Source organism: Dipodomys merriami, unplaced genomic scaffold (assembly GCF_024711535.1).
Source record: "Dipodomys merriami isolate MVZ:Mamm:240054 unplaced genomic scaffold, mDipMer1.0.p SCAF_3, whole genome shotgun sequence".
Classification (NCBI taxonomy): domain Eukaryota; kingdom Metazoa; phylum Chordata; class Mammalia; order Rodentia; family Heteromyidae; genus Dipodomys; species Dipodomys merriami.
Window position 1 is genome coordinate 43,056,718 of NW_027204492.1, and position 14,697 is coordinate 43,071,414.

General features: G+C 41.1%; 2 protein-coding genes across 2 annotated transcripts; one reads left to right on the top strand and one right to left on the bottom strand.

The window, feature by feature from the left end:
* The first annotated feature begins 114 nt into the window (after positions 1–114).
* Positions 115–9,502, top strand: Gla (galactosidase alpha). Its single transcript, XM_070040059.1, has 7 exons — positions 115–357; positions 2,202–2,376; positions 3,987–4,164; positions 4,650–4,741; positions 7,095–7,256; positions 7,514–7,711; positions 8,183–9,502. The coding sequence occupies exons 1-7, from the start codon at positions 167–169 to the stop codon at positions 8,453–8,455; spliced, it is 1,269 nt and encodes a 422-aa protein (XP_069896160.1). The 5' UTR covers positions 115–166; the 3' UTR covers positions 8,456–9,502.
* Positions 9,503–11,575: 2,073 nt separating this feature from the next.
* On the bottom strand, positions 11,576–14,083 carry Rpl36a (ribosomal protein L36a). Its single transcript, XM_070040060.1, has 5 exons — positions 14,042–14,083; positions 13,545–13,650; positions 13,060–13,127; positions 11,998–12,120; positions 11,576–11,674 (listed from the first exon to the last, which is right to left on the bottom strand). The coding sequence occupies exons 1-5, from the start codon at positions 14,042–14,044 to the stop codon at positions 11,654–11,656; spliced, it is 321 nt and encodes a 106-aa protein (XP_069896161.1). The 5' UTR covers positions 14,045–14,083; the 3' UTR covers positions 11,576–11,653.
* Positions 14,084–14,697: the final 614 nt, after the last annotated feature.

Genomic DNA, 14,697 nt, shown 5'->3' on the forward strand with positions numbered 1-14,697 from the left:
CGTCTTACGTGACTGATCATTGGTCCGCTTCTGGAGTTAACCTCCCAGTTGCCTGAGAAACAATGACGTATTTGTTTAATTACTCGTCAGTGATTGGTCTGCCCATTAGGGAAAACTTAAAACTCAGGTTGCCCGCTGAAGTCAGTCCTGTATACTCTTGGTGGCTATGAAGTTCAGCAGCAATCAGCGACTGGGTTCTGTTCTTGCCCTTTTCTTTTTCGCCCTAGTTTTCTGGGATGTCCTTGGGGTCAGGGCACTGGACAATGGCTTGGCGAGGACTCCTACCATGGGCTGGCTGCACTGGGAACGGTTCATGTGCAACCTGGACTGCCAGGAAGAGCCTGATTCCTGCATCAGGTATCAAATATTGGGTGGCTACTTCCTCTCGCTTTTCCATGTGTTTGTCTGAGTGTGTTTGGAGAGTCTCAACGGGAACATCTGAGTCTGAAGGAGAGCTCCCTTACTAAGTTGCTTTGAAAAAAAATCCTTACCAGGCGCCTGTGGCTTACGCCTGCAACACCTAACTATTCAGTAGGCTGAGGTCTGCGGATCTATTTTCGAAGTTGGTCGAGGGCAGAAAAGTCCGAGAGACTCTTCTAATTAACTACCGGGAAAAAGCCGCCGTAAGTGGCGCTGTGGCTCAAGTGATAGAGCGCTAGCCTTGAGCATCAAGAGGCTCTGGGACTGACAGAAAACCAAAAACAAACAAACTGAGGTGCAGTCTTGGAACTGTGCGTGTGTGGTATGATTCCTGGGGAGGGTGTCTAATAGTGCTAGATTTTCTTCATATATCATTTGTTCTATTGGTTCCATTTAACCTAGCACAAACACAACTGTAGAGGATAAAGACAAGTGACTAAGACTTGTGTCATTTGTTTTTGAGGGTCATTAGTTCCTTAGGTTCAGGGAGTTAGAAAAACATTGGAGTCTGTGAAATCTCCCTCACCTCTTTGTCCTTGAATGTGGCAATCAGGCTGGATGGTAGACCTGGGGAGATTTTAAACACCAAATAATTGAGGCTCTACTTAGCATACCTAATCCTCACTATCCTTGTCTAGAAATTGTGGTGATATCTTTTTTAACTCGGAGATCTGACGCAGAAAGAGCTATAATTTCAAATCAACCGACAACAAAAACGCTGGAATGGAGAGGTGACTCAAGTAGTAGAGCCCCAGACAAAAATGAGTGTATAAGGCTGAGTTCAAGCCCTGGTATTAGCACAAAGAAAATTAGTCAATTAAATGTAAAAAACTGGGGCTGAAATATATAGCCCAGTGGTAGAACAACTGCCTAGCTATGCGGGGATGGCCTAAGTTCAATTCTGAGCACCTCAGAAAAAATGCAAGTGATATTTACTTGATTGGCAAACCAATATGACAAAGCCAGTGTTGGGTCATTTTGTAAGGGAAATAGGTATTCTTACAAACTGTTGTTGGCAACAGTAAAATCTTTGGGAAGGATCATTTGACATGTATCAAAATAATATCTTTGGACTCTAATTTAGCAGAATCCCACAGACTTTTATGGCATTCAACTGCCATTCTCTGATCTCAGTAGCTAAGATTAGAGGCATTTGCTTTTCTTCCCCCAAGCCACATTCTTTTTGAAATTTTTATTTATTTTTTATTGTGAAAATACTGTACAGATGGGTTACAATTACATGGGCAAGATAATGAGTACATTTCTTATCAAGCATTGTAGCCTCCTCCTTTGTCTCCCCTTCCCATCCCTTCCCAGCCTCCCCCCCCCCCACCCCAAGCCACATTCTTGTTCTATTGGTTTAGTTTTGGTGGCAGAGGTACTAAGGAAGTAGGAGTGAGAAAATAATTGGAAGAACAATTAATTTTTACCTTGTCTTGATGGCGAGTACCACATTATTACTAGAATTTTAAAAATTATGCAATCTCACCAGGCATTTGTGGCTCACACCTGTAATCCTAGCTACTCAGATTGCCATCTAAGAAGCAGGGTTTGAAGCCAGCCAAGGCAGGAAAGTCTGTGAGACTCTTAATCTCCAATTAAGCACCAGAAAAACAGAACTGAAGCTGTGGCTCAAGAGGTACAGCACAAGCCTTGAAACTTATGCCCAGGGCCTGAGTTCAAGACCCAGTATTGGTAGGAGGGGGAAAAAAAAGAAATCTCAAGGAGTACCTAAGTATTCATTTAATGAATTGTAATAATTATTGGAATTACTATTTCAGTGAACAGCTTTTTATGCAGATGGCAGAGCTCATGGTCTCTGATGGCTGGAAGGATGCAGGTTATGAGTACGTATGTATAGATGACTGCTGGATGGCTCCCCAAAGAGATTCAAAAGGCCGACTTCAAGCAGACCCTCAGCGATTTCCTGGAGGGATTCGACGCCTAGCTAATTATGTGAGTTTACAGATGATTTTTTTTTTCATTCAGGAGTTTGTAAGCACTTCCATATAGAGCATGTTGAGAAATAGTCCTCATGACACTTAGAAAACTGAATGGTTGTTAAACATTGAATTTTTAAGCTTATCAGGTGGAACTTTCATCCATAAGCATATATGTTTTGCAGTATCTCAAGGTCCATCTTGGAGAGGGTTTTTGTTTTTTTTTTAAACGATAAAAAGAGGTAGGCGAGTAAGAACAGCAGCACGCACGTGGTATTCAGGTAAGGGGTAGGTTTATTCAGTAGACCTGCTGGGACCAGGCAAGGTTGGCACTCCATGTGGCTGGGAAAAGCCTGGGAATGAGAGAGAGCTGGGAAAGAGAGGAAAGAGAGAGGAAAGAGCTAGAGCAGAGAGAAAGCAGAGAGAGCTAGAAAAGAGCAGCAAGAGCTTGGAGAGGGTTTTTTGATGAAACAGTTGATTTTTTTTCTAGGAGGAAAAGGAAACTTGGTTCTTGTTATGTATGTACATATATTTTCATACAAGCATTGGATAGCTATTTTAGAACACAGAAGTAAAATGTTCTGGATATTGTTCATGAGTATCAGAGCCCAACACTAGCTAAATGTAATGAAGACAGGTTTTACACAGTACTATTGTAATAGGCAGAATAGCCAAGCTCAAATCCAAATGCAACAAAAAGCAATGAGGCTTTGCAGGGCGCCGATGGCTCATGCCTGTAATCCTGGCTACTCAGGAGGCTGAGACCTGAGGACCAATGGTTCAAAGGCAGCTAGGCAGGAAAGTCCAGGAGACTTTTACCTCCAGTTAACCACCAGAAAACCAGAAGTGGCACTGTGGCTCAAAGTGGTAGAACACTAACGAGTGAAAAGCTCAATGACCATACCTAGGCCCTGAGTTCAACCCCCACAACCAACAACAACAAAAAGAACAGATCTAATGAAGACATCAAGAGTGACCAAGACTTGGCAGGATTTTTGTTCAAAATGAGGTTGACCTCACTGGGACATAGTCAAGGCCTACTTGAGAGGACTCAGAGAAGCCTAAAGAAAGCTTAGTTGAAGAATCTTGATAAATTTATTACTGTCCTGGAAAAATATTGTTTAGCATCTTATAAGGAACATTAGAACAGCTGATAGCTTTCTCCTCAGTTCTGCCTTGTAGCTTACATATATAGTTTGATCTATCTCAACAGAATTGAGTGATTTGTTCCTCTTTATGTGTGTCAGCCCCAGGGCTTGAACTCAGGGCCCGGCGGCTAGTTTTGAGCTCTTTTTGCTCAGGGATAGCATGCTACCACTTGAAAAACAGCTCCATTTCCGGCTTTTTGGTAGTTCATTGGAGGTAAGTCTCATGGACTTCCCTGCCCAGGCTGGCATCAAATCATGATGTTCAGATCTGTCTTCTGAGTAGGTAGGATTATAAGCATGAGCCATCTGCACTCAGCTTAGAATTTGTTCTTTACTACCAACAAACTAATCTGCAAAAGGTGTTTGTGGAAAAATGCCCCTAATACTTAGTTAAGCACACTTGTCTCTGCTCTCAGAATGGAATTTTGCTACTTCTTGATTGCCCTTTTATTGTGGAGACTTTTTCATCTCATTTCAGGTCCACAGCAAAGGACTAAAGCTAGGCATTTATGCAGATGTTGGAAATAAAACCTGTGCAGGCTTCCCTGGGAGTTTTGGATACTATGACATTGATGCCAAGACCTTTGCTGACTGGGGAGTAGATCTGCTAAAATTTGATGGCTGTCACTGTGACAGTATAAACCTTTTGGCAAAAGGTAAGTTTCACTGAAGAGATTTAGCCATAAGCAAAGAGGGAAACTTTGAGACCAAGAACTAGTCAAAGAACTAATTATTGTCAATGTATCAGATCACTCACCTCTTCTCTTTCTGTTTATTCCTTTATATGGAATCCATGCACACCTAATCATGACTAACATTGTGAACTTTTAGTTCAACAGGACAGCAAATTCATTGTGAATAGTAATTATATTTAGGAAAAAAGTCTAGGATTATCACACAGTGAAAGAAGTACCTTCTTCCTGCTTTTCCTCAATATATACATCACCTCTGCATTGTCTACACAGAATAGTCCCAACAGTTTCACACATAGACTACAACATTGGAGCACAGAGCAAACACTTGCCCCTGCCACTGGTTTAAAATACAAACAGATGTTCTTTCAGGCAGCATCTTAAAATCTGTAGTACTAGCTGGAATTTTCCTTTCTTTCCCTTATTTTACCCATTGTTTTCTCATGCAGGTTATAAGCACATGTCATTGGCCCTGAACAAGACTGGCAGAAGCATTGTATATTCCTGTGAGTGGCCTCTTTATATGTGGCCCCTTCATCAGGTGAGCTAGTGAGCCCTATCCAAATTTTCTGAACTTGAAAAGAAAGGAGATGAATCCCCTTCAAAACCCAATCACATCTTCACCATCCCCAGTGTTGTAATTAGAGTGTAAGTTCGCAACCTTTAGAAATAATTTTATTCTCTTTACTTCATTCATCACCCATATCTTATCAGCATCCTACTAGAACTACCATCTCATTTATATATATAATCTTGAATCAACTCACTTCTTTACATGTGCTGCATTCCACCTTCCAAGCCACTCATGTCTCAGTGTCTCAGCCAGACTACTCTGATAGCATGGTCTCTCTACTTCTACTCTCTGTAACCCCATAGATTTTCCAGCGTCTGTCCTACAATGATGACTTTCTGGGGCTGGGAAGTTAGTTCAGTGGTAGAGTGCTTGCCTCGCATGCATGAGGCCCTAGGTTCGATTCCTCAGCACCACATAAGCAGAAAAAAGCCGGAAGTGCTGCTGTGGCTCAAGTGGTAGATTGCTAGCCTTGAGCTGAAGAGCTCAGGGACAGCGCCCAGGCCCAGAATTCAGCCCCCATGAACCCACAAAAAAATGATGACTTTCCCTCACCAAACTGTTTTTCTATCCAAAAACACCATCAATCAATCCTTTTACACTTGCTTTTTGTTTCCTTCCAGCAACCTTTTCCCCCCAAGATTTTTAAAGCATTGGTTGGCTCTTTAATATTGCAATATCATACCAGATATCTTCACTTACTATTTTACTAGCTTTCTGTCCATTCTTTACCACATTCATATGTTTAATTGCATTCTCTGGGGCTGGGAAGGTGGCTCAGTGGTAGAATGCTTGCTTTGCATGCATGAGGCCCTGAGTTCAATTCCTCAGCACCATACAAGCAGAAAAAGCCAGAAGTAGTACTGTGGCTCAAGTGGTAAGAGTGCTAGCCTTGAGCTGAAGAGCTGAGGGACAACGCCCATGCCCAGAGTTCAAGCCCCATGACCCACCAAAAAAAAGTTAATTGCCTTCTCTGAACTCAGCTTTATTCTTTCACTTAACATTGTCTTCCCACTACACTGTCAATTTATAAGTGAGAGACCTTGATTTTATCATTTTATCCCAAGTAAATTGCAGGTATAAAATAATTACTTGTGGGGTAAAACCCTATTATTTCTTTGAAATATCTGCAGTTGGTCTCATGTATTCCCCAGCATCTTAAACCTCATACATTGCACCTATTCACAAGCTTTTATTTGTTCTGTTAACAAATTATATGCCTAACATTCAGGTTGTATGTTTGATGAAATACTGTTGCATTTTGCAGCTTATTTTTTGCTTTATGTCATTTTAGTTATTTTTGTTAAAAAGGGATACATGCTTATTTTAAGAAAGTATGAAAATGCAGTGAAGTTCCAAGAAAATATTACAAATCCATAATGCTAATATTTAGAAAACAATTGGGAAATTTCCAGCATAAACAGTATTAAAATCTTAAGATTTTATATGTTGTCTACTACTGAAGCAAACTTTTTACAATGAAATTCCTTTATAAAATTTATAATTCTGGGGCTGGGAAGGTGGCTCAGTGGTAGAGCGCTTGCCTTGCATGCATGAGGCTCTGGGTTCAATTCCTCAGCACCACATAAGCAGAAAGAAAAAAGCCGGAAGTGGCGCTGTGGCTCAAGTGGTAGAGTGCTAGCCTTGAGCTGAAGAGCTGAGGGACAGTGCCCAGGCCCAGAGTTCAGGCCCCACGACCGGACCCAAAAAATAAATAAATAAGAATAAAATAAAATGTGACCCTTTAAAAAAAGTTTATATTTCTGTGGGCTGGGAAGTTGGCTCAGTGGTAGAGCGCTTGCCTTGCATGCCTGAGGTCCTGGGTTCGATTCCTCAGTACCACATAAGCAAAAAGAAAAAAGGCGGAAGTGGCGCTGTGGCTCAAGTGGTAGAGCGCTAGCCTTCAGCTGAAGAGCTGAGGGACAGCGCTCAGGCCCAGAGTTCAGGCCCCACGACCTGACCCAAAAAAAAATTATATTTCTGTACCCATTGTCTTGTATATATGGAAAGGGAATAACAGAAACAGCAGGACAAAGGATGAACTAATGCAACAATGATACTCACTAGACACTATATTGGAAATGAACTTTACAACTTGGGAGGGAGGGAAGTGAGGAGGGTTAAGCAGGAAAAAATGAGAGAGGGGTAATGGTGTTTACTTTTTTAACTGTAACCTTGTTCATCACCTTTACAATATTTTTTTTAAAAATCAGATTTCTCCATGGAGACCTTTAAACTAGAGGCTTTAATTGGGATGTCCTTTAAATTTGACTTTTAATTTCACAAGTTAGAAAGCAAACAAGAGTCTTGTTTTTCTTCACAGCCCAATTACAAAAAAATCCGACAGTACTGCAATCACTGGAGAAATTTTGCTGATATTTATGATTCCTGGGAAAGTATAAAGCTCATCTTGGACTGGACAGCTTCTAATCAGGACAGAATTGTTGATATTGCTGGACCAGGGGGTTGGAATGATCCAGACATGGTAAGGACCTGCATCATCCTGTTCAAGGCCCTGCGGTATACCTATTTGACAGTTTTTTGTTGTGATGGTGGTGGTACTGAGGATTGAACCTTAGACCTCACATATGCTAGGCAAATGTTCTACTATTGAGCTACATTTCTGGTGTCCCTGGGAAGCTTTTTGTGAAAGTACTTGGATCAGGACAATATTGGAAAATGGCTTGTGTACAACTTTAAAGTGTTTTACCTTGTCTTATTTGGTTTCATTCTTTTCCCCAGTTAGTGATTGGCAACTTTGGCCTTAGCTGGGATCAACAAGTAACTCAGATGGCTCTCTGGGCTATCATGGCAGCTCCTTTATTCATGTCTAATGACCTCAGGCAAATCAGCCCTCAAGCGAAAGCTCTACTTCAAAATAAGGATGTGATTGCTGTCAACCAAGACCCCTTGGGAAAGCAGGGGTATCGCCTTAGAAAGGTATGGTAAACAATGCTCTAGGGAGAAAACAGCTAAAAAACACCTGTGTTCTTTACAATTCGATCAGTGAGTGTCCTTGTTTATTTTGGGTGGCCAATTCTGTCTGCCTCCTGTGTGCTAGGATTGCAGGCATGTACCACCATGACTTAAGTGTGGTAGCTTATTTTGTGGTATAGCTTTTTATATTACTAGTAAAATGTGTGTGTCTTGGACCTAAACTTGTTATATATGAAGACATGAGTAATTTTCGAGATTATTTTTCCCTTGATTTTGATACTAAAATTAGTAATAACATGGCTACTAAGAGAATTACTTTATTTCCAAAATAAACTACCTTACAATTTATTTTTCCTACAAGAGTTTGATCTGACAAGATTGAATGGTATCTTGTCAAGGAAGCTTGCTGCAAGTTACAAAGCAATCACACATCCTTTTTTTTTTCCTTGGTTTTTTTTGTGTGTGTGTTTTCAGGAAAAAGACATTGAAGTGTGGGAACGACCTCTCTCAAACTTAGCCTGGGCTGTAGCTCTGAGAAACCTGAAGGAAATTGGTGGACCTCTTTCTTACACAACATCACTTGTTTCTCTGGGTAAAGGCGTGGCCTGCAATCCTGGTTGCTTAATTACACAGCTCCTCCCCATGAAGAAGGATTACGGCTTCTATGGATGGACTTCCAGTTTCAAAACACAAATAAATCCCACAGGCACTGTTTTGCTAAAGCTAGAAGCTATTAGTGTAAATTGAAAAGCTTAGTACTTTGAAATCTATTTTTTCCAGTGTCTATTTCCTGCCTGCTTCTTTGCATTTCCACTATAAAAGCTCTACTTCCTTGAATAAAATTTCCCTAAATTAGAACTTAAAAAAACTTTCTAAAATCCAAAGAACAGTTTGGGAGTAAAGCTAAATAGACTAGGTAAGTCTGTGGTATTTACCTTTTTAAGTATCTTGGGCTTTTTTTTATATCTTCCCTTGATATATATTCTTAGATTTGTCTTTGGATTTTCTGTAGTCAGCATATATTGTCTCAGTGTATATTATACAAAGTTTTAAGAATCATGTCAAGAGTTATTTATATTTTTATTAGATTGTTGTATCAATTACTTAGAATGAGATTACTAACAAGCGTAATTGGGGATTTTTGAATTTTTTGTTTGTAGAGTTTCTAGGCAGTGATCATAATTGTTAAATCACTGTGATATATGTCTTAATCTTTGTTGATATTAAGCGTTTATTTCATTTGCTTAGTTAATATACTATTGTTTAGACTGACTGGATATGGAATCATGAATAAAAGGACATTTTCTTTCATTAAAAAAATATGAGGGCTGGGAAGGTGGCTCAGTGGCTTGCCTTGCATGCATGAGGCCCTGGGTTCGATTCCTCAGCACCACATAAGCAAAAAGAAAAAAAGCCGAAGTGGCGCTGTGGCTCAAGTGGTAGAGCACTAGCCTTGAGCTGAAGAGCTGAGGGACAGCACCCAGGCCCATAGTTCAGGCCTCATGACCGGACCCCCCCCCCGAAAAAAAAATATATAAAGGCTTTTAAAATGAATGTAACTACTAAAAAAAAAGCTCTTGGGGCTGGAAAGGTGGCTCAGGGGTAGAGCCCTTGCCTTGCATGCACAAAGTCCTGGTTCGATTCCTCAGCACCACATACGCAGAAAAAAGCCAAAGTGACACTGTGGCTCAAGTGGTAGAGTGCTAGCCTTGAGCTGAAGAGCTGAGGGACAGTGCCCAGGCCCAGAGTTCAGGCCCCACGACTGGACCAAAATAAATAAATTTTTGAAAAAGCTCTACTTTTAATTGCTTTTGTGCTAGACTGTATAATAAATGCTTAAGATGTATTTTAACTATCCCAACCCTAAAAGTGGTTATCCACCAAGTCAAGACTTAAACCCAAGCTGTTGCTACTACACTTCTGCCTAATTGGCACTTGGAAGACTCAGAATTAGTGTAAAAGAAAAATGTCAGGCACCATTGGCTCAAGCTTGTAATCCTATTTAGGAGGCTGAGACCTAGAGGATCAAGGTATGAAGCCAGCCTGGGCAGAAAAGTCTGGTCTCAATTTCCAACTAGCCAGCAAAAAGCAGGGCTGGAGGCATGGCTCAAATGGTAGCACAGGAAATCAGCAAGCAAGCCAGCCAAGCAAGGATGAGGCCCAGTACCAGTTTTAAAAAAACAATAGAATCACCTAAACATTTACTAGGTGGGAATAACCTTGAAACTCATCTTCAGGTTTGTAATGTAGACCTAACAAATGTAGGTCATTTTACTTTATCCAAGGATAGTGATACATGAGGATGCAAGATACCCTCTCCACTTTAGATAATTGTTCTTTCTCACACATTGCTACTATGAGGTAATAATATCCAAACTGGGGTACTCAGGCACAGATAATTTTCAGGGAAAATTCCTGGCATTCTAGATCCCTGCTTTTTTTTTGCCAGTCCTGGGACTTGAACTCAGGGCCTGGGCAGCACTCTACCACTTGATCCACAATACCACTTCTGGCCTTTTCTGTTTATGTAAGGAGGAATTGAACCCAGGGCTTTATGCATGCTAGGCAAGCATTCTAAACCTAAGCCTCATTCCTAGCCAGATCCCTGCTTTTCTTAGTTTGAACAAATCTCAACACAAAGCTTCAAGGTCCTCCCTTCATATATGAAAACACACCCTTGTGCCTGAGCCAAAATTATGTTTAACTTCCAGCCTCATGCTATTTTGCTCACAAGTGGAGCTCTACAACTTGAGCCCCACCTTAATTTCTACTTTTTGCTAGTTAACTAGAGATTAGTTTCATAGTATTGTCTGCCTTTACTGGCTACAAACTTGATTCTCAGATCTCAGTCTCCTGAGTAGTTAGAATTAAGTGTTGAGCTACCACTGTCCCAGTCAAAACACAAAAGTGAAGCCAGTGGCTCATTCCTGTAATCCTAGCTACTCAGGAAGCTGAGATGTGAGGATTGCTATTCAAAGCTAGCCCAGGCAGGAATAGTCCATGAGACTTATTATCCCTAATTAACTACCAAAAGGCCAGAAGTAAAGCTGTGGGTCACATGGCAGTGCATTAGTTTGTGCACAAAAGCTCAAGGACAGTGCCTCGTCAGAGCTTAAGCCCCAAGAATGGAAATACCCACAAGAGTATGTGGAAACCATTTTACCTTCAATTACCAATTTTCATAAAAGCAATATCCAGTTGACAGAAACAGAATTGCTAACTACAGACTTAACTAAGTTTTGTTGCTGAATAAAGATCTAAACATCAGTAAACAGAAGGGTAGGGTAAGAGGAAAAGGATGTGTAATTTTAAACTACATTGAGACATTTTTAAAAAGGACACAAAATTCGTAGTTAAAATTTCTTAGGACGCTTAACACAGTAAATTATGTTCTTTGCAATTCTAGTAAGGTGTATAGGATAAATGCTTAAGGGAGTGTTCTAAAGACGTGATACCTAATAGAGTATATTATACATAGAGAACAGGGCCTGTGTTAATAAGATGCCTTAAGTATCAAAAGTATGAAATTATTTACCTTTTAGTAAACTTTTATTAGTCTCTTTGGATGTTACTGCTCTGCTATTATCCTGGAACCTAAGTCTCTATAACCATATAACCAGCATCATTTGCTTTTTATTTTTATTTTGTGGTTCTGGGAATTTAACTCGTGGCCACTTGAGCCCAACCTCTATCTCTGGATTCCCAAGTCACTCTAATTTCAGGTGAGCCATCTGGCTAACATTTTTGCTTAACACCAAAGGGAATCCCATCAAAACACCAGATGTAAACTTAGCCATTCACATCTAATCAAATGGAAGTACTAAGAAACATAAAAAACATATCCAAGGAGAATTTTGATGATTATTCCCTCCCAAAAGACCAAAGCAACCAAATGAAGTGAATTTAACCTCACAATTTTATTGTCTTCATAACAAAAGTTGGAGCTTAAAACTGGATCACTTGCCCCTGTAACAGAATAAGAAAAGAGTTGTTTTACAAAGTACCACCATTCTATCAAGAACATTAATTTTAAGGGGATCAGCATACAAGTCTGCTTATTGTCCTCTTTCCTTTTGAAAGCTCACACCAAAAATCTGAATCATTTTAGGTATCACCATTTGTGTGCAATTTTATGTCTTCAACTTAAGGACTATGCACATAGTCCCATAAATTTAAAAACTACAAAATTGGGTTCCAAGCACTTAGGAAAACTCATGTTTTAGAATGTCCAAGTACAAATCATCACTGCTCCAAATTAAAGCATAAAGCTGTTGTTGTAAAGAACATACCTTTCTCTTTTTATCTCCACCCAATTCAAAATGTTTGCATCTCTTAATAGCTAGCATTCTCTTAGATCTACAGTTGGGCTCAACACATTCAAGTCTCAGCACAATCTTCTTTGTAGTCTTAGCCTGCAAAACATTTTTTTCACAAATTACCTACAATTGTACCTTGAATTTATTGTATAATGAGACTACTCAAAGACACATTCTCCACTAATCCTCAACTTTTAAAGCCCACCTCTTTATAGAGTTCTGGTGCTAGTTTGTAGTTATCAGAACCTATCTAAAAAAACTTAAACCTGAACTACATAGTGAGACCTTCTATCAAACAAAACCAAAACCTAGCCAGAGGCATTATATAGAATTTAGGAAACCAGTGGAAGGACTAAATGGCTACTCTAAGGGAAGAATTTTTTTTTTTTTTGAGAGTCGTGAGGCTTGAACTCTGGGTCTGGGCACTGTCCCTGAGCTCTAAGTTCAAGGCTAGTACTCTACCACTTGATCCTCAGCACCACTTCCGGTTTTCTGAATGGTTTATTGGAGAAAAGAGTCTCATGGACTTTCCTGCCGAGGCTGGCTTTGAACCGTGATCTTCAGATCTCAGCCTCCTGAGTAGCTAGGATTACAGGGGTGAGCCACCAGTGCCCAGCAAGAATTTTTTTAAACGTTTTTTTTTTTTTGTTGTTGTTGTAGGAGTTCAGGGATAGAACCTCAGGCATCTTCCAGGAGATAGCCAGCAAGAGCTTAGTCAGTGAGCTATACCTTCAGCTGCTCAAAACAAATTTTTACTGCAACCAAGGTTGGAGGATTCAGACATGATGACAACACTGACCAAGATTTACTTCCACCTCAGGGCACCATCACTTTTTGCCTCTTTGGAAGCTTAACAGAAAATTAAAATACTGAGGCAGTTCCGTACTGTTGAGCAAAGTAAGAGCTAAATAACACTTCTAAGTCCACTTACTAGGTACATCAGTACAGGCAACTGGACTAACTTTGCCGAGATCAAGTCTATCATGTAGTACAACAGATGATTAATTAGCATGGCAATTAGTAATAACCACTAACTTTTTTCCGGAAAATTGGCTTAGTCTGACCGCCATAGCCACTCTGCTTCCTGTCATAACGACGCTTTCCTGGGGGAGAGAGGGCAGAAGTTATTTGTTATGGTGTGGCAAAGATCACAAACAATGAAGTAAACACAGAAATGAAGCCTGAGACACTCTATCTAGGGGAGGGAGAGCAATTAGAAGGGGGTGACTGGAATACATTGTAAACACGTGGGAATTTAACAATGACATCCTTTCCCCTACCTATCACAACACTTGGATAAATCTTGTGGGTTTTTTTTTATCTTGGGCTCTCTTGCATTAATATGGGGGCAGCAGGGGGCGGGTATAGAACATACATCAAAATCAACTCACTGAGCTCGGAGTAATACCAGCACCTGGGAAACTGAGAACAGCCTAGACTAGTTGAGATCCTGTCATCTCCCCGGCTCCCCTCCCAATCACCCTCTGGCAAGTAAAACAAATCACATAGAATCATCTTACCCTGGGCATACAGAGAATCCTTGCCCTTCTTGTACTGTGTTACTTTGTGAGGTTGGTGCTTGCCACACTTCTTACAAAAAGTACGGCGGGTTTTAGGAACGTTAACCTAGTAAACATTCAAAACGTGCGGTTATTGGAATACAGTGCCCCTCCGGACGTAGCTGAAGTTGACGAAAACTACAAAGACTGGGTTGTTAGCGCACAACGATTTCAGAGTAGCCGAGATTCCCCACACTCGCTTCAAACATTGCGCCCACCGTTTAAACTCAGGAAACAAGAAACCTTATAAGCCCCACCCACGACTCACAGACCCCACTTCAGTTCCGCGCCCCGGAGACTGGTTTTTTTCAGGGTCCCTCCCACCATTTTCGGATTTCTTTGGTACAAAGGGGCCATGCAGTGGGCCAGCTTAATGGGACAATACCGACCAATAGTGCCGTGGTATATGGAATGAGGATTAAGACGGATTGTTACCAGAGCCCCAACCAAGAGCCTACCATGATGGCAGGAAGCCTGCAGCAGCGCCAAAAGAAAGAGGTAGGGCTGGAAACGGAAGTATATAGGAGCTTCCGGACCGGACTTCCTCCGGAGTCGGAAGGAGCAACCATAGAGTCTAAGGTTCCTTGCATAGCGCCATCTGACGGTTCAGAGGATCCAACGGAGAGCAGGGCAGGGTTGGGGGGGGGGGGCGGTGGTGTTCCACCACCAAGTCGTTACGTCTCACTCTACTTCCTCCCTCCCCCAGCCTTACAGCTTTTCCTTATTTCATAACTTTGGCGGCTGCTGCTACACGGTAACGATAAGTGCAGGAAGCAATGCTCTTCCCAGGATCTCTGGCCACCCTATACCTGAGAGATTATATTTGTGTCATGGGAAGAGGCTCCCTATGTGTGTTTCTTTCCTGAGCCACTTCAAGGTTCCTGGGAACATCTTTCTATGTTTCTCCAAGAGCTGCTGGTTTAGTGAAGGCTTGGTGGGAGCAACTTTCTCCAGTTCATCTATCACTTACTTCGCTAATTGGTACGCTTAACAAACAGGCGTTTATTGAATGCCTATTTTATGTCAAGCACTCTGCTAGAAGGAGGGGTCCAGTAAGCTAGTGTGATCAGGATGTTCAATTATGGACAGAGTCCTTTGAACAAAAGGAACAATG

Excerpts from the sequence above, each read along its gene's own strand:
- Gla (XM_070040059.1), top strand. The coding sequence starts at position 167 with ATGAAGTTCAGCAGCAATCAGCGACTGGGTTCTGTTCTTGCCCTTTTC. Across the intron at positions 358-2,201 it reads GAGCCTGATTCCTGCATCAG|TGAACAGCTTTTTATGCAGA; the intron begins GTATCAAATATT and ends TTACTATTTCAG. Across the intron at positions 7,712-8,182 it reads AGGGGTATCGCCTTAGAAAG|GAAAAAGACATTGAAGTGTG; the intron begins GTATGGTAAACA and ends GTGTGTTTTCAG.
- Rpl36a (XM_070040060.1), bottom strand. Across the intron at positions 13,128-13,544 it reads GGATTCTCTGTATGCCCAGG|GAAAGCGTCGTTATGACAGG; the intron begins GTAAGATGATTC and ends TCTCTCCCCCAG. Across the intron at positions 12,121-13,059 it reads AGCCAATTTTCCGGAAAAAA|GCTAAGACTACAAAGAAGAT; the intron begins GTTAGTGGTTAT and ends AATGTTTTGCAG.